Here is a 25,907-nt window from a genome sequence, read left to right on the forward strand (position 1 = left end):
CTTCCCCTGTTCTTCTCCCTTGATAGTAAATAGTCAAGGAAAGTTTGTTGGTTTTCTGTTGTAGCCTATGCACGTTTTCTACTGTAAGACTCTAAAGGTTAAAGTAAAATTAACAATAATAACTAAAGTAAGAAAGTCACCAATGGAATCTTCCTGAGCTGACTTTAACCCAGTCTTTACCCATTACTAGCTCTGTGACCTTGGGAAAGTAGCATCTACTTGCTTTGGGCATTTCTTTCTTCATCTACAAAGGTGGATAATACCACCTACCTTAGAGGGCTGTTATGAGGAATAAGTTAATTAACTAATTACAAACCACCTCAGTACAGTAAATGACATATAACAGGTTTTTAAAAATAATGGCTGCTATGAGTCCTACCTACGGTGTCAAATTCCAGTCATTTGTACCTGTGAATTCTTCCAAGAGAGTGTAAGCAACTTGGAAGCAGGACCTTTTCAGACACTTCTTTGTATCCGCCCGCTATCCAGCACTATGCTTCATGTAATAGCCCGTGCATTTGTGGTAAATGGATTACTGTAATTCTTTGGTTAGCATTCTGCTAACCTAGATTTTAAGCATATATACTAGAGTACGTTACCCAGGAATATAATATGTGTTAACATATTTATTGCAAGACTCCTGTCATTCTTGTTATTACATATTGAAAGGAAAGTTGTATCTATTAAATAAAATGACAAATTATTCTTCAATGTGTAAGAAGATCACTGTTTTTCATATTTTCCATTTCTCTTTCCAGTGGCTTGAAAAATGCAAATACTCCTTCAGTCATGTTTTTTTTTCACGCTTCTAAAATAAGAGGAATCTGCATCCTATAACAGAATAACAGAAATATGAATCAGTTTCTTCTACCCCAGGTTTTGACAATTAATTCCTTCTGTTTTGAGGAGCTATATCATTATGATTCACTGTTAAGAATCCTTATAAATCCTTGGAAAAATACTTAAATAGGAATAAAAATCATAGCCAAAATTCTCAAGCTACGCAAAATATCTCTAAGGGGCTTAGCAACGTTATTTCCCTGTCATTTGTTAACATCTGAGTATGCCATTTCATAAATGCTGAAATTTCTACTATTACTCTTCTGATCAGCAGGTTATACCTACACTGGCTTGCTTTAATAAATACAAAGGGTCTTTAGAATTAAAATACTTGAAAGGTAGTAAAACAAGGCAATTTAATAATTTCTAAGAGGTGACATTTCATCTGGGAAGATACCCATTTACCACTCTCAAGAATATATACTAAATAAGACAAAAGCAAATTATAACACAAAATTCAATGCTGTTATTGTTTTTGATGCCTAAAATTAATAACTTCATCAAAACAAAGTTCCAGACATACTGTTCCTAGCCTAAAGAACAGAAACAAATTTGTGCCTAGACAACCTCATGGACAGTATGAAAAGGCAAAAAGATAGGACACCAGAAAATGGGCCCCCTAAGGTCACAGAGGCTTCCCTGGTGGCTCAGACAGTAAAGCGTCTGCCTACAATGTGGGAGACCCGGGTTCAATCCCTGGGTTGGGGAGACCTGGAGAAGGCAATGGCACCCCACTCCAGTATCCTTGCCTGGAAAATCCCATGGACGGAGGAGCCTGGTAGGCTACAGTCCATGGGGTCGCAAAGAGTCGGACACGACTGAGCAACTTCATTTCAGGGTCACAGGGTGTCCACTATGCTACTGGGGAAGAGCAAAGGGCAATTACTAGTAGCTCCATAAAGAATTAAGTCGCTGGGCCAAAGTGGGAACAACATTCAGTTGTGGATGTGTCTGGTGGTGAAAGTAAAGTCTAATGCTGTAAAGAACAATATTGTATAGGAACCTGGAACGTTAGATCCATGAATCAAGGTAAATTGAATGTGGTCAAGCAGGAGATGACAAGAAAACAACAGAATGATCTTGGTTCATTTGGCGATGCCAAAGAATGTTCCAACTACTGTACAACTGTGCTCATTTCATGTGCCAGCAAGGATATGCTCAAAATCCTTCAAGCTAGGCTTTAGCAGTATGCAAACCAAGAACTTCCAGATGTACAAGCTGGGTTTCAAAGAGGCAGAGGACCCAGAGATCAAATTGCCAACATTTGTTGGATCATCGAGAAAGCAAGGGAATTCCAGAAAAGCATCTATTTCTGCTTCACTGACTACACTAAAGCCTTTGTGTGGATCACAGCAAACTGCAGAAAATTCTTTAAGAGACCACCTTACCTGTCTCCTGAGAAAGCTGGATGTGGGTCAAGATGAAACAGAACTGGATGTTGAACAGCTGGTTCCAAATTGGGAAAGGAGTACAACACGGCTGTGTATTGTTTATTTAACATCTAAGCAGAGTACATCATGTAAAATGCTGGGCTGGATAAATCACCAGCCGAAATCAAGATCGCTGGGAGAAATATCAAGAATCCCAGATATGTAGATGATACCATTCTAATGGCAGAAAGTAAAAAGGAACTAAAGAGCCTCTTGGTAAATGTGAAAGAGAAGAGTGAAGAAACTGGCTTAAAACTCAGCATTCAAAGAACTAAGATCATGGGATCTGGTCCCATCACTTCATGGCAAATAGAAGGGGAAAAAGTGGAAGCACTGACACATATTCTTTTCTTGGGCTCCAAAATCACTGTGGACAGTGACTGCAGTCATGCAATTAAAAGACTTGCTCCTTGGAAGGAAAGCTATGATGAACCTAGACAATATATTAAAAAGCAGAGACATCACTTTGCCAACAAAGGTCCATATAGTCTAAGTCATAGTTTTTCCAGTAGTCATGTATGGATTTGAGAGGTGGATCATGAAGAAGATTGAACACCAAAGAACTGATGCTTTCAAATTGTGGTGCTGGAGAAGACTTTTGAGAGTCATGTGGACTGCAAGGAGATCAATCTAATCAATCCTAAAGGAAAGCAACCCTTAATATTCATTGGGAGGACTGATGTTAAGGCTGCAGCTCCAAGACTTTGGCCACCTGATGAGAAGAGCTGACTCATTGGGAAAGACCCTGATGCTAGGAAATATTGAAAGCAAAAGAAAAGGGGGCAACAGACGATGAGATGGTTAGATAGCACCACCGACTCAATGAACATGGATATGAGCAAACTCCAGGAGATAGTGAAGGACAGAAAAGCCTGGGGAGCTATAATCCATGAGATCGTAGAGGCAGACACAACTTAGTGACTGAATAACAACAATGTTTAGTTTGGGAATAATAGTGGCATTCTCTTAACTGAGATTCTTACAAACAAATTTCAATAAGGAGATGAATATACACAATACAAAATAACAGTAGGGAGGAAAGAGCAATGAGGAGAGAAGTAAAAAAAATGAACAACTTTTTAAAGTTTCTAGGGTTTTGTGTAAAGAATAAGATATATCTCAGAATGATTTGGGGAGATGAATGGATGCCCAGTTTATCATAAAGTGATAAAGCAATGAGACCATGTAATAAGCAATAATTCAAATACGTTGGTAGGAAGAGAGAAGTCATGATTTTTAGCAAAAGTTAGATGTAATGCAATACCTATATTTACAGTGCTGTTTAGTTGCTAACTCATGTCCGACATTTTTGCTACCCCATGGTATATAGCCCATCAGGCTCTGCTGTCCATGGGATTTCCCAGGCAAGAATACTGGAGTGGGTTACCATTTCCTTCTCCAGGGGATCTTCCTGACCCAGGTATCAAACCTGCATCTCCCGCCTTGGCAGGTGGATTCTTTACTGAGGCACTAGGGAAGCCCAAGATTTACATTAGGTATTCTGTTGGTATTCTGTAAACAAAACAAAATAACCTTCTTATGAACAACTGCTACAATGGGAATGAAACTCTAGCCCCTAATCCTTCTTTCCCCTCAGAAACGGTGATTTCTATAATGCATTCTCCCTCTGCCATATTATTTAATTCTTTAATCTTTACTGTCTGTTTGCTAAATATCCTCCTGCCATCAAAACAAAAGCAGTAACAGCTAATACTTAATGAGTATAACACACCATGGTATGTTTTAAGAGCTTTCCACATACTAACTCATTTAATCCCCATAACAATCCTATGACTAGGTGCTAATATCAACAGTAATCTTCCATTTTGTAGATGGTTCAGTTCAGTTCACTCAGTTGGGTCTGTCTCTTTGCAACCCCATGGACTGCAGCACACCAGGCTTCCCTGTCCATCACCAATTCCCAGCTTGCTCAAACTTATGTCCATTAAGTCGGTGATGCCATCCAACCATCTCATCCTCTGTCATCCCCTTCTCCTGCCTTTAGTCTTTCCCAGCATCAGGGTCTTTTCCAATGAGTCAGTTCTTCGCATCAGGTGGCCAAAGTATTATAGATGGGGAGACTGAGATATAGAGAAATAACCTGCCTGGGATCATATGATGAGTACGGGGTAGAGCTGGGATTTCAGCCTAGGTAGCCCAGCATCGTGCTTCATGCTTTTAACCAGAATGTTGGTTCACTCTTTAGTAAGGTGGCCTTTCCCCTCAACTCTTATCTATCACTGGGCACAGTGCCACTTTATCTGCTGTCCTCTAAATTTCAGACTCTGATGCAATATTTGATGAAGCTCTACCTTTAAAACCACCCCACAGTACCAAGTTCCAGCATTAGGAAATCACTTATAAATGTTTTGACCCAAAACAAACTGGTTAGTATAAAATGAATAGCCCTCTTCGTGATTTTTCAAGTTTTAAACATGTTAGTGCATATTGAAGGTTTTATAACCTTTAAGTCTCTTTAAGTATTTTGTTTGGGTTTTTGGGTTTTTGTTTCTTTTTTCACCAGTTCATTTAACATTCCTCACTTTTCTGGAAAAATGAGTGCTGAAAGAATAAGCTATCAGCAAGTTTTCCTAAACACGGACACAGGCACATTTCAGATGTGCAAACTGACCTTCTGGAACAAAGTCAAAGGAACCAGTACTACAGATGGGACTACATCTCTTAATAGTGTGGAAGTGCTTTGACAGAGGGCTGACGTGCACCCAGTCCTGGAGAGAAATGGGGGGGGAGGCCAGGTATCAACCCAAGGAGGTGACACAGAATGTAGAGACTTGCAGGATGGATTGGAGTTTGTGGGGAGACATGGTGGAGAAAAAGCATTTTGGCACATACACTGGCCAGACAGCAACATAGAAGAAAAAAATGGCAATCTTTGATTTAATTTTTACCTTGTAGAAAACTTTCTCCAAGACCAGTAGTAATTTACAGTAAACCGAAAGATATGCATTGGGGATGGAAAACCTTTTATATCTTTTGTATTTATTAATATATCATGAGATTGGCAGACAGTTGGTAAGAACATTTTTAAGAATTGGAAATTTTCATGCTTTCCTACAAGATTGATATGAATTCAGAAATGTATAAATTGGACTTACCACTCCACTCTTGAAGTTCTCAATCCTTCTCTTTGCTGCTTTGTTGGTTAACCACCAGGCCAAAGTTGGCATATATTGCCACAAATAGATCATTAGCAAAAAAGGCTGATCAGAGATCCAAACTTCCTTCAAATCATTGGCCATGGCGACTAACATCAGCCGCACACAACGACTGGTTGCCATCTTGTAGGACTGGTCTGCAGTGCTGCCTGTAGGCTAAGAAAATTTTGAAAAATTCGTGAGTGATAAGTATTTATCTAGGGTATCTCACAGAACTTTTAGGAGACATCCAGTTGAGTGATTCTTTTACTGTGACCTCATGCCCCTCAGGAGTCCCCATAGGCACTAAGGGGTGCCTGTAAACTATTTATGGGCTTCCCAGGTGGCACAGGATCTGCCTGCCATTGAAAGCGATACAAGAGATGTGGGTTCGATCCCTAGGTCCGGAAGATGCCCCGAAGGAGGAAATGGCAACCCACTTCAGTAATCTTGCCTGGAAAATTACATGAACAGAGGAGCCTAGTGAGCTGCAGTCCATGGGGTCACAGAGTCAGACCTGACTAAGCATGCACACATAAGCTGTATATTTCAGAAAACCTAATGGAATTCATATACTTAACCAGATAAGTGTGCAGGCTAACTAAAAGACAACAGTTATTCACTTTTAGTTAGTATTGCACCATCTTAAAGTACTTAATGATAACTCTATGTCATTTTAATAATAAAAATCTTAAAACAAATTATTAATACATACATTTAGCAAATGAAGTTCTATAAAACATGAAGTCCGTGAGGATGAAATAGAGAAAGAAGATAAAAGTGGTTTCTTGATATCGAAAAAATTTGGAACTGCTACTCTAGTTAACCCACTGCTGTTTTATGAATAAACTGAGGCCCAGAAATATAGTAACTTTTATCTGTGCTCACACAGACCATTTAGTAGTAATCAGTTCTATATTCTAGGTCCCCTGATTCCTGTAACATTGTGCTCATTCTATTTTACTATAGTGCCTCCATAGAAAATGCAAAATATAAATTGTATATGTAAACATGTACATGGAAACATATAGATTTATATCTCAGTAGAAATATTAGTGGAGAAGAAGGAAAATTTCATGGTCTTTAGAGAGTTTTTTATATTATGGAGTGATACTGGATTCTTCATGAGACATTTATTATTCATTTGGTAGATTAATTACTTGTAATCTGTGAGCTGAGGGAAGCACAGGCCTGGGTGAGGCCAACCTAAAACTATTACATCTCAACAGGGGGGGTTTTGCTAAGTTCCTTCACCATAATCCCTTTTAAAATCCCAGTAAAATTTAATTTACTAAAATTCAGCCACACAGAACTTTCAACATTGCTATGATTTGTGAATTGATTAAAACTGGGTTTTTAAAATATTGATAGCCCACATAATAGTGGATCACTTATAAGCAGTATCTTAGTAATTTCTTTAGCTATTACTAAAGCTGGATCCCAAAGCACTAACAACTAACCTTAACGATTTTCCTAATGCTGAGTTATGTAAATAATTCATAAGGGATTCTAACATGAAAATCCTGAGGCATAGTGATGTAAGGCCAGGGTATGACTACTAAAGCATTCAAATTATTTCCCATCTAGAAATTTTACCTTTGTGACTTCTTCAGTTAGGGCATTTTTCACAATATTTGATTGCACAGGTCCCGGGCAAATGTTAGAAATTGTTATACCTGGGTAGGTGGCAAGTTCACTTCGGAGGGTATTAAAAAATCCCTAATAGACAAAAAAAAAAAAAAAAAAAAACAAATAAATACAGACACATATCTCATGTTTAATAGTAAGAAATTACTTTTCTTCAACTTTTTATGAAGGACAATAGCAGCACATTATCAAAATGTGTTCTGAAATGCCTGAGTAAAGGACAGGGAATGTAATTACACAAGATGAGGCATTTTTAAACATAAGACCGCAGGCAATCTATAACAGGCATTCTTAACTCCTGCTAGGTATGAGTGGTTCATCCCCCCAATGGCAGTGGTTTAGCTTGTGCCATCAGTGATTTTGCACCGGATTAGTGAGAGACTACCCTTGAAGAGTCTGATACCCAGTCGCCAGCTCCCCGCTCCAAAAGGGTTGCATGTTCTCGGAGCATCATTGAGGCTGGATTTCTTTTGATGATCCCTCAAAGTGGCCTAAAGTACAGATGGTAGGGCAACAGGGAGCAAGTTGGAATTAATACTTAAGGGAAACTATCATAGAGGAACAGTTCCATTTTTTCAATTACTATCTGAAGAGACTATTAGTTTCAGCAAAAATTTTTATTTTAGGTGTAGTAAGACAGTACACGGCTAGTTAAAAATGTAATATGATTGCTTACTCAATGACTTTTGTAAAAACAAGCTAGACCCTCTAGACTTAAAAGATACTGCCCATTTCTAAACCAAACAGGAAGTAAACATCTACTTCTCCTCATCTCTTCTCCTAAATCAGGAAATATCCCAAGACTACATTGTGATAAACTGAGTTAACTTTGAAAAGCCTAAGCAGCCAACATAGGTACATTCATTTATGATCCAATAACATTAAACAGTTACCAGCCTTTAATGCTGATGCCTAACAAACACCAGGCCTTTGAGGGTTTGTGCTGTCTGAGACTAATGCAGTGCCTGACTCAGATGGACAGGAAAAAGGCTTCGTAAATGGATGAATGAACTTTAACCTTCTGCCCCTCTATAGCAAAAGAGGGGAGAGGACACCATGAAAGCCAATACTCCAGACACTAAAACCTCTCCTTGCTTGAAATCACATCTAGTATAGTGTGTGACCTTTTCAACAAGTAAGTTCACTCTCTAGCTTGCTGAGTATCAGGGAAGGAAATGTGCCCTTCAAAAAGAGACTCCTGGTTTCAGTGTTTGGCTACTGGTATAAATAGATCTCAACTTGACACATGGTATCAGACAATCAAATCCAGTACAAAACAGTCTTGGAGGGCAGGCCAGACAACTTCTACTGTGTTTGAAAGTATCCTGCATGTCTTATGGGATACTGGGTACCAAACAGATGGGGTGGCCACCTTCCCTCATGTGCCTGCCTGAGAGTTGTCCAACTGACACCCTATTACCAAATATGAGGAAATCATCCGTGCAGTATTTCATTTCATCACTCTCTGCAATTGTCTGCTCTTCACAGCAGAAAGAGGATCCTATGGAACCAAACCTTCAAATTTTCATGAAACTGATGACCATTCAGCTATTGCATCTTATTATTCCAACGGTGAAACATTCTACGTAAACTGACCTTCAATGGCATTAATTATATATCACGTGTCTCTATTAATCATTTTCCTCCTACTGGCCTTACAATTTAATTTGCTCCATGTTATAGTGTATATAGTTACAGTTTCTTCTTATCCATTCTTAAGCCAACATTAAAAATTTATTCATTTCTAGTACTCATATCTCATAAGTTACACAAGCCAAATTAAACTTCCTCCTAGACTCTGCCTTAACTAGATTTTCTTCTTCTAATGAAGTCAGAGTAAACAGAATCAAGGCTAGACCCAGTAGGGATTTGACACTCAGGGCTAATCACCCCGTGGGAAGTTTCTATTTCTGATAGGCATGTACATTTAGAAATTCAGGTTAAAAAAACACCAACAAGAAAGGGGAAGGAAACAAAGTCACAGAAATGAGAAGGACAAGTAAATGTATGTAGAATCCTGAAATGTGTGTAGAATAAACAGAGGTAGACCCCAAATTTGCCATGAAGTTGTGGTAGAAATGAGGACAAGGTAAAGGGTGACATGTCAGCTAGACTATACAGTTAGTAAGGGCAGGGACCATATCATCCTTATACTCCCAGGATATGTTGCAGTGTATGACACAGTGTAGGTGCTCATTGCATATTTGCAGAATTAGGAAGAGGCATGTGGACTCAAGTCCTTTTAGCATCTTCTGGGTGAGTCTTCTACCCAAGATCTTCTTAGGTCTCTCTGTCTCCAAACATGACTACCTAGTTCCAATGATCTCTTGCAGTAAATATTTCATACACACGTTCAGGTCAGTTCTATCAGAGTTAAGTTTTGACAGCCTTACCCGAAGAGCATGTTTGCTGGCACAGTATCCAGTAGAAAGGGGTGCAGCTATAATTCCCACCATGCTATTCACAGTAACAATTTTTCCTTGCTTCCTCTCAATCATGTGAGGCAGAACACACTTTGTCAAGGACACCGTCCCTAAGTAGTTAAGCTCTATTAGCTCCTTGAAGACATCCAGGCTGGTGTCCACACACAAAGCACGCTGGGATACTCCACCATTGTTGACCAGAATGTCAATCTAAGTAAAGAAAATCAGAAAGGGGGTACTTTAGGGATGACTTAGATGGACTGTTGGAATTCCTAGGGATGGTTGGTTATATTGTTAACTTGATGAATCGATGGAACAGGACAGTACATTTCCAGAGGTCAACAATAGAAAAGATAAAACTAAAATTCACCTATGGAATTAAATTCCCACCTTAAGTTACTTTTTATGGAAAATAATGTAACAGAAATAAAAGGCTCAGTGAATCTTTAGCTTCTTTTGTTCTACATGGAGGAGTTAATTTATTAAGGTAGGAAAAGTTCCAATTATTAATACATGAAGCCACAGATTCAGAGATTAAGAAACCCAGCTGGGCCCTTGAGATGAAGTGAGATGCTTCATGAACCCATTTGCCTACAGCACCACAGATGGGAATCTCTTTTACAGCTACTTCAGAGCAAGATTCATGCACTCAAAATGCTACTTACTCTGCCAAACTCCTGGAGAACTGCTTTGGTAGCCATTTCATGGGAACTTCTGTCAGTCAGGTCAAGGGGCAAAATGAGTATATCTTTTTCTTTCAAATTACCATTCTCTAAATAAAGACACTTAAAATTAATATGGAAGTCATGTGCTATTCACATTACATTTAACACCCACCCTACAACCACACTTAGCAATGAGCTCATTTCTGGGTGAAGCCCTGTGGATGAGGTTCTCTTTAAGGACCAAGAAGTGGATTGACAAGGATATGGGCAACATCTTATCAAACAAAAAACTGGCTGGGTACACAGGAAACAGAATTCCTTTCTTCTACTTAAATATATACAGCCTAACATTGGACCGGGCTTCCATGACAGCTCAGTTGGTTGGTAAAGAGATCGCCTGCAGTGCAGGAGACTCTGGTTCGATTCCTGGGTCAGGAAGATCTGCTGGAGAAGGGATAGGCTACCCACTTTAGTATTGGAACAGCCTCTAGAAGGAATCAAGATTATACTACAAACTAAAAAAAGCAAACATTTTAGATCAATTCCTTTAGAGGTACAGAGGTATTTCTGTACATCTGTTATATGATAGGTTCACTGCTTGATTTTTAAACACAATTTTAAAAAATTTATGCTGAAAATCAATGAGAATTTGGGTCTTCCAGTCACGTGACACAGAAAAGATTCCTTTCAGAGGCTAAGGATTCCAGGAGGTGAATAAGGAAAAGGACACAATTCTGAAATTCCCAACCAAGAAACACACTGGGCTGTAATGGCCTCTCTATTTCTGTTATCAAAAGAACAGTTCAAACTAATTTCCTTGAATTCTAGCCCTGAAATGCAACAAAGTTGTATTTTGGTAAGAAAAACAAGTAAGTAGAGAAGAGGTGAAAAGGCTTTATGGGCAGAGGAGTAAATTGTGAAATATTAACTGTTTTTCAAAAGCAATAGAAAAGTCTGCACCCATGATATGACAGATAAAAGGAAAACAATCTTACTCAAGCTAAGAAACACTGTTACACTCCATTTCTTCCCATGCAAGTCTCAACAGCAGAGGAGCAACTGTCAAAAGAAGTGGCCCAGTGGAAAAACACAAGAGGCCTTTAAGAGCAATATCGTGAAAGAGGGCTTGTGGCCTTATCAGCTAACTCCATATCTGGGTGATTAGTTCCATCAGCAAAGTGAAAGAAAGATTTTTAAAGAATGACAAGTAGATGACAAAACAACAACAACAACAACAATCTTCTGGAAATTTCAAAATTATTTCAGTGTAGATAATAAATTTCCTATGAGAAATAATAACTGTATTACTTGAGACTGCTTTTACTGTGAACTACACCAAAACCCAAACAGATAAACAAAAACACTATTGTCCTGTATATATGAAAAATATTATATCAAGTTGCATTTCTCAAACTTAATTCTACTCCAGGATTTCCCTGGTGGTCCAGTGGTTAAGAGTCCACACTTCCACTGCAGGGGCACTGGTTCAATCCCTGGTCAGGGAACTAAGATCCCACATGCTGCACAGCATGTCCAGAAAAAAAATTTAATTCCACTCCTGTTTTTTTGTCCTTTACAACAAAAATCTTATATTATTTCATATGACTTTAATATCGGACATTTTAACAAAATATCAATTAAATTTCTATGGTAACGTATATGTATGTCATTCATAAGAACCAAATTGTTCTTTGTCTAAGATAAAAATGTAAGACATTCATGTGGTCACTAAAAATCCAAAGCAGCATTTGAGAGAACTGATGATCAATCCCTAATGCTAAGAATTAGTGTAAAAAAAAAAAAAAAAGGTAGAAAGATGGCAGAAAAAGAAGAAAAAGGTCAGGCCAGCTAACTAAGAAGTGACAAAAGGAAAAGGAGTTGGATCAAAGCACTCAGCATTTGGAACCAGAGTCTACTGCCCATGAAAACCCCCCTCTTCCCTCTAAAATTCCCAAATTTTGACTCTGGGCTCTGATTTACTTCTAGGCAGCACTGCTGGTATTTTAGATTTACTCACCAAGGCACTTTCTTTTCACCCTTTCCAACTCATGCATTCTTCTGGCTGACAGCACAAGAGAAACTCCTAGTTTGGACAGCTGGTAAGCCAGTTCCTCTCCAATCCCACTTGATGCTCCAGTCACCCACACCACCATATCAGTCAGCTCCCATTCTATTGAAAAGGGGGCAGGGATTGAGGGGGGAAAATAAGCTATGGGTTACATCCATAAATCAAAGATTGACCAAAGGAAAAAAATAGTTTTAAACAATATCATTGAATATGAAGACATAATATGTGGAACTTAAAAATTTAAGTATCCTATGTTTACAGCCCTGATTGTGGTGATGATCTCACAGGTGTATACTTACCCCAAACTCATCCAGTTGTGTACCTTAAATATGGACGGTTTCTTATATGACAATCATACCTCAATAAAGTGGTTTAAAAATTTTTTTAATTAAATATCTTAAGGAAACACTTTCTACCTAGTGTTAGAAATCATATTAGTAACAGTTTATTACTAACTGTATTATTTTGTGTATTCTAGACTCTTTGAGAGTTTTCCAGACTTTACATCAAGGTAAGCCTTACAACTCCATGGTCTGACTCTAAGGCTCTATCTGCATACTTGATCATGAAAAGTAAGGGTAAGTAGATAGAAAGTATCTGGACTCATTTTCTCACCTTCCTTATTCATAAATGAGGGCTTCAGATAAGATGATCATTTATAGCTCCATCCAGTTTTCTATTCTGTTATTCTAATTGCTCACATTGGTGGTATTGATGATAAATCTGAGTATACCAAGTTCTACTCTATGGTATGGTAGAATCACCCTGAATTTTTGAAGTCATGTTTTCCCCATTTGTCAATCATAATCTGATGCCTAGCAACTAACTAAAGGTCATTTTGTAGAAGAGCTTTCCAAATGCCTGAGCCTTCATCTTAGAAGAATCTAGTAGTTCACCCAAGATGAAATACATATGAGAGCGAGATGAAATGTTATACTCTGCTTGCCAGGTATCATCTTGTTAAAGATTGTAAAAATGTGAAATAAAGCACTGACAAGTGGTTTATTCTCCAACGAAAAACTTATTTGTACTGCAGCACATGATAGCCACTGTCCATCTGAATCCATCGAGTCAGGGCAGTGCAATGCTCCTGTGTACCTTAGTAAAATGTGTTATTTGTCAAAAATAGGAAACAAGGTATTATTTAAGATACACATTGCTGATTTTGGATCAGAAAAGTTAGAATCAGGAAGCCAGTTTACTATTTTAGTCAAACAATTCTAAAGTCTAAGTGTTGGTGAGTCAGTATGTGCTCTGGTTGTTCTAACTCCCAGGGTTCAAGTGCCAGCTGTGTCACACACAGCAGTGAAATGCTCCCATGTGGGAACTCAATGCCTTCATTTTCCAAAAGTGGAAAATTGAGTTAATAATAAAACCTCCTTCATAGAATTGTTGAGAGAAATGAGTTAAAACATGTAAAGCACTCAGAACAGTGACTGACACACGTGTGGGAGTGTGAGCTAAGTTGCTTTAGTCATGTCCAACTCTTTGCCATCCATGGACTGTAGCCCGCCAGGCTCCTCTGTCCGTAGGATTTTCAAGATAAGAATACTGGAATGGGTTGCCATGCCCTCCTCCAGGGGACTCAGTGCATAATAAAATGTCAACTCTAACTGTTGCAAAATTATTTAACAAATGGATTTTGGCAGCAAAACATTGAATGCTCTAATTTCTCCAGCCAGGGTCAATGGGATTACTAACTTCAATGGCTTAACATTTTTCCATTGCTTCCTATGTGCTTAAACATATTACCTTATTAAAATCTTCACAAGAACTTTATGAAACAGGAATTATCTCAGTTTTACAAGAAAGGAAACTGAGGTTTACAGAGATTGATTTACACCACTAGACTGTAAATTTCCTTAAGGCTGGGACCCTGTCTCCTTTATTCATTGCTGTGTCCTCAGTGCCTAGCACAGAAACTCACTTAGAGAAAGGACTCCACCCAAGAATCCTGGCAGAGCTAGGATATTTGTCGAGGTATGTCTGACCTCTAGCCTAAGCTGCCACATTTTAATATGGTCAACATTGTAGACCCAACTATCTTAGCCATTCGAGAAAATATCCTCAGGAAAGCGATTTCATGTAAATATCTAAACGAAGGACAGAAACATCCCAAATACTATGTCTGGGCTACAGTGCTTTCCTATCATCTATTGCACTATGTATTTTGTTTGTTTTTTGGCTTGTAAGATTTCAGTTCCCTGACCAGGAATTGAACCCAGGCCACAGTAGTCAAAGCTCTGAGTCCTAACCACTAGACCACCAGGGAACTTCTAAATCTGATGCACTTTTATGGAAAGGCTCAACTGAGCAACTCTGCAGATTTTTTGGGAAATTGTTGTTCAGTAGCTAAGTTATCTCTGACTCTTTGCGACCCCATGGACTGCAGTACACCAAGTGTCTCTGTCATTCACTATCTCACTGAGTTTGCTCAAACTCATGTCCGTTGAGTCAGTGATGCCATCGAACCATCTCATCCTCTGTCACCCCCTTCTCCTCTTGCCCTCAATCTTTCCCAGCATCAGGGTCGTTTAAAATGAGTTGGCTCTTTGCATCAGGTGACCAAAGTATTGGAGCTTCAACATCAGTCTTTCCAGTGAATATTCAGAGTTGATTCCTTCAGGATTGACTTGTTTGATCTCCTACTCATTGTTCCAAAGTTCTGCAGTATACAAGACTCCAAGGTGAATATAATTTGTTTGTAACTGTTTACTAGCTAGCATAGTAGTAAAGATTTCATTTGTGCATGCATGCGTGCATGCTCAGTCACTTCAGTCATGTCCAACTCTTTGTGACTCTATGGACCATAGCCCACCAGGCTCCTCTGTCTATGGGATTCTCCAGGCAAGAATACTGCAGTGAGTTGCCATGCCCTCCTTCACGGAATCTTCCCGACCCAGGGATTGAACCTGAGTCTACCACACTGCAGGCAGACTCTTTACCCACTGAACCATCTGGGAAGCCCTCTTCATTTGTATGCTGCTGCTGCTGCTAAGTCGCTTCAGTCATGTCCGACTCTGTGTGACCTCAGAGACGGCAGCCCACCATGCTCCCCCGTCCCTGGGATTCTCCAGGCAAGAACACTGGAGTGGGTTGCCATTTCCTTCTCCAATACATGAAAGTGAAAAGTGTATACCAATATACAAATATTAATACAACAATGAAAACTATCAGGCTCACATTTACCTTAGTACATCTGCAGTTCTGATACCCTTCCTCCCACTCTGGAGAAGAAAAACTTTTTAACTTAGCACCAATTATTTAACAATTCTACAGGGACTTCCCTGGCAGTCCAGGAGTTCAGACTTCACCTTCCAATGCAGAGGGTGTGGATTTAATCCCTGGTCAGGCAATGTTCCCATATGCCTCGGGGCCAGAAAAAAAAACAAAAAAATAAAACAGAAGCAATATTGCAACAAAATCAATAAAGACTTTTAAAACAAATAAAATAAAATAAATAAATAAAATGTGAAAAAAAAAAAAAACAAACAATTCGACAGAATCTGGCATACATCATGGCCTCCCCTAAAGAGCCTCTGAAAGCAGATTCTCAGAGTTGAAAGGAAACTTAGAGTTCAACCCCCAACCCACGTTAAGAATTCTCCCCTCAAGCTATTGACCATTTAACTCCCTCACAGGATGAGTAATCTAGTTACCTCTGAGGCACCAGCTCATTTGGGAGGGGTAAGTCTAATCATTGAGTTAGACATTGAGTTAGAGTTAGACAAGGCTGTGGTCCTAGTGTGATTAGATTGACTAGTTTTCTGTGAGTATGGTTTCAGTGTGTCTGCCCTCTGATGCCCTCTTGCAACACCTACTGTCTTACTTGGGTTTCTCTACCTTGGACGTGGGGTAGCTCTTCAAGGCTGCTCCAGCAAAGCGCAGCCGCTGCTCTCTACCTTGGAGGAGGGGAATCTCCTCACCGCCTCCCCTTCTGACCTTGAACGTGAAATAGCTCCTCTAGGCCCTCCTGCGCCCGCAAAGCCACCGCTCCTTGGAGGTGGGGTTGCTCCTCCCGGCCTCCGCCCCTGACCTTGGATGTGGGGTAGCTCCTCTCCGCCATTCCTGCGCCGTCACAGCCTGGCACTCTCGGCCACTGCCCCTGACCTCGGACGTGGGGTAACTCCTCTTGGCTGCCTCCCCTCGGGCATGCGGTCCTCCCGGCTTCCACCCCTGACCTCGGACGTGGGGTAGCTCCTCTTGGCCGCGCTAAGTGCGCTGGTCACAGCCACCCGTGCTAAAAATTAGTCAATCGAATCACTAGGACCACAGCCTTGTCTAACTCAATGAAACTAAGCCATGCCCGTGGGGCCACCCATGAGGGGCGGGTCATGGTGGAGAGCTCTGACAGAATGTGGTCCACTGAAGAAGGGAATGGCAAATCACTTCAGTATTCTTGCCTTGAGAACTCATGAACAGTATGAAAAGGCAAAATGATAGGATACTGAAAGAGGAACTCCCCAGGTCAGTAGGTGCCCAATATGCTACTGGAGATCAGTGGAGAAATAACTCCAGAAAGAATGAAGGGATGGAGCCAAACCAAAAACAATACCCAGTTGTGGATGTGACTGGTAATAGAAGCAAGGTCCAATGCTGTAAAGACCAATATTGCATAGGAATCTGGAACGTCAGGTCCATGAATCAAGGCAACTTGGAAGTGGTCAAACAAGAGATGGCAAGAGTGAATGTCGACATTCTAGGAATCAGCAAACTGAAATGGACTGGAATGGGTGAATTTAACTCAGATGACCATGACATCTACTACTGCAGGCAAGAATCCCTCAGAAGAAATGGAGTAGCCATCATGGTCAACAAAAGAGTCCGAAATGCAGTACTTGGATGCAATCTCAAAAACAACAGAATGGTCTCTGTTCGTTTCCAAGGCAAACCATTCAATATCACAGTAATCCAAGTCTATGCCCCAACCAGTAACGCTGAAGAACCTGAAGTTGAACGGTTCTATGAAGACCTACAAGACCTTTTAGAACTAACACCCAAAAAGGATGTCCTTTTCATTATAGGGGACTGGAATGCAAAAGTAGGAAGTCAAGAAACACCTGGAGTAACAGGCAAATTTGGCCTTGGAATATGGAATGAAGTTGGGCAAAGACGAATAGAGTTTTGCCAAGAGGAATACACTGGTCATAGCAAACACCCTCTTCCAACAACACAAGAGAAGACTCTACACATGGACATCACCAGATGGTCAACACCAAAATCAGATTGATTATACTCTTTTCAGCCAAATATGGAGAAGCTCTATACAGTCAGCAAAAACAAGACCAGGAGCTGACTGTGGCTCAGATCATGAACTCCTTATTGCCAAATTCAGACTAAAATTGAAGGAAGTAGGGAAAACCACTAGACCATTCAGGTATGACCTAAATCAAATCCCTTATGATTATACAGTGGAAGTGAGAAATAGATATTAGGGACTATATCTAATAGATAGAATGCCTAATGAAGTATGGACTGAGGTTCATGACATTGTACAGGAGACAGGGATTAAGACCATCCCCATGGAAAAGAAATGCAAAAAAGCAAAATGGCTGTCTGGGGAGGCCTTACAAATAGCTGTGAAAAGAAGAGAAGTGAAAAGCAAAGGAGAAAAGGAAAGATATAAGCATCTGAATGCAGAGTTCCAAAGAATAGCAAGAAGAGATAAGAAAGCCTTCCTCAGCGATCAATGCAAAGAAATAGAGGAAAACAACAGAATGGGAAAGACTAGGGATCTCTTCAAGAAAATTAGAGATACCAAGGGAACATTTTGTGCAAAGATGGGCACAATAAAGGACAGAAATGGTATGGACCTAACAGAAGCAGAAGACATTAAGAAGAGGTGGCAAGAATACACAAAAGAACTGTACAAAAAAGATCTTCATGACAAAGATAATCACGATGGTGTGATCACTCACCTAGAGCCAGATATCCTGGAATGTGAAGTCAAGTGGGCCTTAGAAAGCATCACTACCAACAAAGCTAGTGGAGGTGATGGAATTCCAGTTGAGCTATTTCAAATCCTGAAAGATGATGCTGTGAAAGTGCTGCCCTCAATATGCCATCAAATTTGGAAAACTCAGCAGTGACCACAGGACTGGAAAAGGTCAGTTTTCATTCTAATCCCAAAGAAAGGCAATGCCAAAGAATGCTCAAACTACCGCACAATTGCACTCATCTCACACACTAGTAAAGTAATGCTCAAAATTCTCCAAGCCAGGCTTCAGCAATACGTGAACCATGAACTTCCAAATGTTCAAGCTAGTTTTAGAAAAGGCAGAGGAACCAGAAACCAAATTGCCAAAATCCACTGGATCATCGAAAAAGCAAAAGAGTTCCAGAAAAACATCTATTTCTGCTTTATTGACTATGCCAAAACCTTTGACTGTGTGGATCACAATAAACTGTGGAAAATTCTGAAAGAGATGGGAATACCAGACCACCTGACCTGCCTCTTGAGAAATCTGTATGCAGGTCAGGAAGCAACAGTTAGAACTGGACAGGGAACAACTGGTTTCAAATAGGAAAAGGAGTACGTCAAGGATGTATATTGTCATCCTGCTTATTTAACTTATATGCAGAGTACATCATGAGAAATGCTGGGCTGGAAGAAGCACAAGCTGGAATCAAGATTGCTGGGAGAAATATCAGTCACCTTAGATATGCAGATGACACCACCCTTATGGCAGAAAGTGAAGACGAACTAAAAAGCCTCTTGATGAAAGTGAAAGTGGAGAGTGAAAAAGTTGGCTTAAAGCTCAACATTCAGAAAACGAAGATCATGGCATCTGGTCCCATCACTTCATGGCAAATAGATGGGGAAACAGTGGAAACAGTGTCAGACTTTATTTTTCTGGGCTCCAAAATCACTGCAGATGGTGATTGCAGCCATGAAATTAAAAGACGCTTACTCCTTGGAAGGAAAGTTATGACCAACCTAGATAGCATATTCAAAAGCAGAGACATTACTTTGCTAACTAAGGTCCGTTAGTCAGGGCTATGGTTTTCCCAGTGGTCATGTATAGATGTGAGAGTTGGACTGTGAGGAAAGCTGAGCGCCGAAGAATTGATGCTTTTGAACTGTGGTGTTGGAGAAGACTCTTGAGAGTCCCTTGGACTGCAAGGAGATCCAACCAGTCCATTCTGTTTGAGATCAGCCCTGGGATTTCTTTGGAAATGATGCTGAAGCTGAAACTCCAGTACTTTGGACATCTCATGTGAAGAGTTGACTCATTGGAAAAGACCTTGATGCTGGGAGGGATTGGAGGCAGGAGAAGGGGACAACAGAGGATGAGATGGCTGGATGGTATCACTGACTCGATGGACGTGAGTCTGGGTGAACTCCGGGAGTTGGTGATGGACAGGGAGGCCTGGCGTGCTGCGATTCATGGGGTCGTGAAGAGTCGGACATGACTGAGCGACTGAACTGAACTGAAGTCTAATCATTCAAGATGAGTTTCCCGGATGGCTCAGGGTAAAGAATCCACCTGTGATGCAGAAGACACAGGAGACCCAGGTTCTATCCCTGGGTTGGGAAGATCCCCTGGAGGAGGGTATGACCGCCCACTCCAGTATTCTTGCCTGGAAAATCCCATGGACAGAGGAACCTGGCAGGCTGCAGTCCATAGGGTCACAAAGAGTCAGGTATGACTGAAGCGACTGAGCACTGAGCACAATCATTCAAGGGCTTCAGGAATTTTCCTATACTGATACCTTTAACTTCTACAGACCGGCAGCAGCTGGCAGCAGTTCTGCCTTGTGGTGTCAGGAAGGATAAATCAGGCCTGTCTTGAACATGACAGTGTCTCATCTGTTTGAAGGCTCTGTCCTCCCTAAGTCCTTGCATCTCTTGCTTCTCTAAGGCTAAATAAACACCTCCAATTTCTGCTACTTTCCCTCAGATGACACGGCATCTGGTTTCGTCACCCTTCTTCTCACACCCTCTGTACGAGCTCCCACTGGTCAATGTTCTATTGAAAGGAGCTGGCCAGAGCAGGATACAGGATTCCCAGGGGTCTCAACAGCTCCAAGTAGGGTGACTTGACTAAACCACTTCCCTTGTCTTTCAGAAGGGACATGCCATGAAGGCCCAGACAGTGGCTGGCTCAGTCACTGCTGTGTCCCCAGTGCCCAGCACAGAGGCCAACACAAGCAGGTATTCAGAAAACATCTTTTGTTGTTTGCAGTTTGTTACATAAGACACGAAACAGCTCCACAAGGTTGCCTAATCTTTCCTGGCACTGCTCAGTTGACCCTCATTGAGGTCACTGTCAAATAAGAGCTGTTTTCCTCACATATGTTCTGCTGTTGAGACTTTTCCTACTCTGGACTAGTGCTATGGATTTTTCTAGATCTATGTGAAGTACCTAAAATTAGTCACTCTGAAATTTTACCATGTGAGATACATGCTTGGAGACACAGAAGGTATCTCTAGATGGATACATAAAAGGCAGGAAATGGTGGTTGCCTCCAAAAAGGCACACTGGGCAGCTGGGAGACAAGAGTGAGAGAGAGCTTTACTTGTCACCATGTATCCTTTTGTATTTTTAAAAGTTGCCTTATGTGAGTATATTGTCAACATTTTAAAGTGACACTTCATGGCAAATAGACGGGGAAAAAGTGGAAACGGTGACAGATTTTATTTTCTTGGGCTCCAAAATCACTGTGGACAGTGACTGCAGCCATGAAATTAAGACGTTTGCTCCTTGGAAGAAAAGCTATTTGTTGGCAAAGACATTGCTTTGCCAACAGAGGTCCATAGAGTCAAAGCTATGGTTTTTCCAGTAGTTATGCTTGGGTGTGAGAGCTGGACCATAAAGAAGGCTGAGTGCTGAAGAATTAATGCTTTCAAACTGTGGTGTTAGAGTCCCTTGGACTGCAAGGAGGTCAAACCAGTCAATCCTACAGGATATCAACCCTGAATATTCACTGGAAGGACTGATGCTGAAGCTGAAGTTCCAATACTTTGGCCACTTGATGCAAAGAGCCGATTCACTGGAAAAGACCCTGATGCTGGGAAAGATTGAGGGCAAGAGGAGAAGGGGGCAACAGAAGATGAGATGATTGGATGGCATCACTGATTCAATGGACATGAATTTAAGCAAACTCAGGGAAATAGCAAAAGGCAGGGAAGCCTAGCGTGCTGCAGTCCAGGGGGTTGTAGAGAGTTGGACATGACTTCACAACTGAACAACAACAACATAAAAATGAAAAAGAGGATAATTTTTTTTTTTAAACCTTAATAGAGTCTGCCCATCTTTCCAATCTGAGCTGTTTTTGGAACTTGAATCTATCTTCATGTTCCTTTAACTCTATTTCATTATCTCCCTCACCTCGCTTCCAACTCTCTCACCCCCTAATACCTCCCTCCCGGAGCCCCTAGAAGTCTTTTTAGTCATTTTTCCTAATAACATCCCTAATAACATTTTAATTTCACAAATATACTGCATATCTGTTTATGTATCTTCATATATCTGCGTGCCAAGTTGCTTCAGTCATATCCAACTCTTTGCGACCCTATGGACCATAGTCTGCCAGGCTCCTTTGTCCATGGGATTCTCCAGGTAAGAATATTGGAGTGGGTTGCCATACCATCCTCCAAGGATCTTGCCCATCCAGGGATAGAACCTGCGTCTCTTGTGTCTCTTGCATTGGCAGGCAGGTTCTTTACCACTAGTGCCACCTGGGAAGCCCTTGCATGTATGTGTCTATGCTTTAGACATAAAAGGAGTTCTATAAAGTTTATTCTTCAGTAAGTGCAGGTGTAAGCATGGTGAAATTGAAAAGTTAAAAGTTAAATTAAAATTTTAAAGCTATTGACATTTAACTTTACAAGTGTAAATTTACAAAAGTTATTTTACTGAATAACATGTATTTACATGAACTGCAATGTATCATATTACATTTGTAAATCAGCAAATTATATAACTACATGATAATAATAGCAAAGTAATTAAATGTTTAAAAATCCTTCAAAACTGATATTTTCCCAGCAAAAGTAAAACACTGAAAACACCAAATGAATTTCTTCACAGTTATCTTTAGTCACCCTAACTTTTGCTTGATATGTGAAAATAACTTTTCATTTAACTAGCTGCTAGATATTGTCAACGTTTTTTCTCTTCAGCACTTGACATCAGTTGAGTAACTTTTGTAGAACAGTAAAATATAAAGTATTTTTATGTAATTCTCGAAGTCCAAGTTAACACTAAGCACAAATAAGATCAAACACTGAAGTCGACAAAGCAGCCAACAGGTACATGCATTCCATCTGCTGAGATGGGCCAATGACCAAGAGAAAGTCTGCCAATCACAGCCATCTATTTGCCATAGTTTTGTAACCCTGATCTTGCACATGTTTTACATATTTTCCGTGAACTCAGTGTAAGTGCTACACCCCCTCCAAGAAAAGAAACAAGAAAAATGAAATACTAAGGAATAATACTTTGTCAGTTAGGGTTGAGCTTAGGAGGGGCATAAAACATTGTTTCATCTAAGATTTTTTTCAGTCCCCAAGAACCAATTTTCACCCCCATGTGAGTGATAGGGCTCCCCTTCCCTCTCTGGCTCCATTTTTAAAGTTATCACTTCCACGGCTTCTCTGGTGGCTCAGACAGTAAAGAATCTGCCTGCAGTGCAGATCAGGACTTTGATCCCTGGGTTTGGAAGATACTCTGGAGGAGGGAAGGGCAATCCACTCCAGGATTCTTGCCTGGAGAATTCCATGGGCAGAGAAGCCTGACGGGCTACAGTCCATGAGGTCCCAAAGAGTTGGAAGCGACTGAGCAACTAACACTTTCACTTTTTCACTTAATCACTTCCAAGCAAACCTCCTCACAAGATTTAGATATTTTCATGGGGGGAAACTAGGTCCAGGGAAACCCCACTTCCTGCTGGCCCTTGTAGACCCAAAGGCTAGCTCTGGACAGCCCACTGAACTTCTCTGAGCATTATGAAAATCAGATTAATAATGCCTACTTTATAAGAGTCATTGTAAAGGTGAACAGTCAAAAATGAAAAGGGCCTGGTGCACTGCTTAACACATAGAATGCGTTTAGTAAACGACCATCAAATATTAAGCTGAGCATAGATAAAAGGTAGAATGTCTTTTAGTATGCCAATAATGTGCTTTTCCTTCAGGCAAAGCACCCAAAATTCAGTTCTTTATTTTTATCCCAATGGATAGGCAGCTTTGTAGGTGACTGTATTATCTCAAATTCCATTTCACTACTCTTGAGTAGAGTGAGAGATGGCAGATAAACAACTTCAGGAAGTAGCCTCAAAGGACACTCCTTTACAAGCGCAGTTTCTCCAAGTACTGCCCTCCCACGCTGCTTCAGAATCCCTGGGAGCCAGGCGGAGAACTCAGAGACCTGAAGGCGCCCCCGCCGATACCAAGGCTCTTTAACTTCAGCAAGTAAAAGCAAGTCCGTAGGGACCGGGACGGAAGACAAAAGGCCCCGGCCCCTTCCACCCCGAACCAGAGCCCTTGAGAAAGGCGCATCCTCGCCGCCCGGAAGCTCCACGCCACCCGGATGAACGCAGGGGCAGCGGAAATCCGACCGCACGGAACCGGGCTCCCAGTGCAGACAGGCGGCAGCAGGTCCTCACCTGGTCGTCGCCCCTGCCACTCGGCCCACAGCAGGGTGAGGTCCGCGTCGGCACGTAGGAAGCGCAGTAGCTGCACCACGAGCGCCAGCAGCGCGCACAGCGCCAGCAACCAGAGCAGCAGCTCCCAGCTCATCGCGCCCTGCTCCACGGGAGGAAGATAGACTGACAAGCCAACTCCAGACTGCGCCTAGGCCGCCTGACAGCGATCTCGCGTCCGCACCACCGCCCTCCCCGCGGCCCCGGCCAGCCCAGAGAGCAGGCAGGAGGGAGGAGCCGCAAGGCGCGCCCCGAACCCCGCCTCGGGGAGCCCTCCCCCGTTCTACCCGCAATGGGCGTGGGGCGCCCAGCTCGGAGATCGCTGCCCAGGTTTTGTCCGCCTGGGCGCCCAGTAAGGGGTTGTAGAACAGTGGGAACAAAAGGCGTCGGTCACTTAAGCACTTGGAGATATTCCTATTCGTAAGGTAGTCACAGCATTTGTAATCTCAAGACCGATTCTTTTACAGTTGTTTTGAAATGCAAATAGTTTTCGAAGCTCAAGAAGAGTACAAATATTCCAGCCTATGAATTCGGCCTCCTCCTCTCCCTTCTTATCTTTAACCACAGGGACCTAACAGACCACCCGTTTGTTTGTTTGTTCGTTTTTCCACTCCGCGCTATCGCCACTCCCTCACCAAATTGACCAAGTATATGAATAGGATTGGCCCTGTGTCCACCTACATTTGGAAAGCCCCTTGCAAGTGATTCTAGTGTGATTGTTGAATAGGAAAGTGCAGCTTGGGCAACACTTGCCCTTGAGCCTAGTGCCAGGAGCGTTTTCTGAGGACTTCAGTTCAGTTCAGTTCAGTCGCTCAGTCGTGTCCGACTCTTTGCGACCCCGTGAATCGCAGCACACCAGGCCTCCCTGTCCATCACCAACTCCCAGAGTTCACTCAGACTCATGTCCATTGAGTCAGTGATGCCATCCAGCCATCTCATCCTCGGTCATCCCCTCCTCCTGCCCCCAATCCCTCCCAGCATCAGAGTCTTTTCTAATGAGTCAACTCTTCGCATGAGGTGGCCAAAGTATTGGAGTTTCAGCTTTAGCATCATTCCCTCCAAAGAAATCCCAGGGCTGATCTCCTCCAGAATGGACTGGTTGGATCTCCTTGCAGTCCAAGGGACTCTTAAGGGTCTTCTCCAACACCACAGTTCAAAAGCATCAATTCTTCGGCACTCAGCCTGCTTCACAGTCCAACTCTTACATCCATACATGACCACTGGAAAAACCATAGCCTTGACTAGACGGACCTTTGTTGGCAAAGTAATGTCTCTGCTTTTGAATATGCTATCTAGGTTGGTCATAACTTTCCTTCCAAGGAGTAAGCGTCTTTAATTTCATGGCTACAGTCACCATCTGCAGTGATTTTGGAGCCCAGAAAAATAAAGTCTGACGCTGTTTCCACTGTTTCCCCATCTATTTCCCATGAAGTGATGGGACCAGATGCCATGATCTTTGTTTTCTGAATGTTGAGCTTTAAGCCAACTTTTTCACTCTCCACTTTCACTTTCATCAAGAGGCTTTTGAGTTCCTCTTCACTTTCTGCCATAAGGGTGGTGTCATCTGCATATCTGAGGTTATTGATATTTCTCCCAGCAATCTTGATTCCAGCTTGTGAAGTCTGAGGACTTCAGCCAACTCCAACTCGGTTGGAATCCAGGTAGCCCAGCCTCAGTGACCCTAATTTTTTTCCTTATCTGTACCCACGAAGAATATATAATTTAAATGAAAAAAAAAAAAAAAAAGCCTGTGAAGGGCACAGTGGCTCATACACAGTAATAATATTTGTTTTTTCTTTTGTAGTTCTTAGAATTAATTAGTATTATTTATTATTTCTATTATAAATACCATTTTGAGAGAGTCAATTCTTAGGTAGGTTGATAAGAAGTCCAGTGCCCCAAGGAGGAGAAAGGGGTTTGGGGCTCTTAAGGAGAAAAGGACAAATTTTTTTTTACATTGCTTTCTCTTAGTCACATGAAACATTTTGTTTTTGTTTGTTTTCTTTCTTTAAGCCCAAAGCTAATGATTACAC

The 25,907-nt window shown here is 41.3% G+C and overlaps 1 protein-coding gene across 1 annotated transcript; it reads right to left on the reverse strand.

Annotated features, from left to right (window-relative positions):
* Positions 1–608: 608 nt before the first annotated feature.
* DHRS7 (dehydrogenase/reductase 7) lies at positions 609–24,010 on the reverse strand. Its single transcript, NM_001046162.1, has 7 exons — positions 23,839–24,010; positions 12,178–12,330; positions 10,161–10,267; positions 9,466–9,705; positions 7,022–7,144; positions 5,387–5,602; positions 609–831 (listed from the first exon to the last, which is right to left on the reverse strand). Exons 1-7 carry the CDS (start codon positions 23,969–23,971, stop codon positions 784–786), a joined length of 1,020 nt encoding a protein of 339 aa, NP_001039627.1. The 5' UTR covers positions 23,972–24,010; the 3' UTR covers positions 609–783.
* Between the last annotated feature and the right edge of the window lie 1,897 nt (positions 24,011–25,907).

Source organism: Bos taurus, chromosome 10 (genome assembly GCF_002263795.3).
Source record: "Bos taurus isolate L1 Dominette 01449 registration number 42190680 breed Hereford chromosome 10, ARS-UCD2.0, whole genome shotgun sequence".
Classification (NCBI taxonomy): domain Eukaryota; kingdom Metazoa; phylum Chordata; class Mammalia; order Artiodactyla; family Bovidae; genus Bos; species Bos taurus.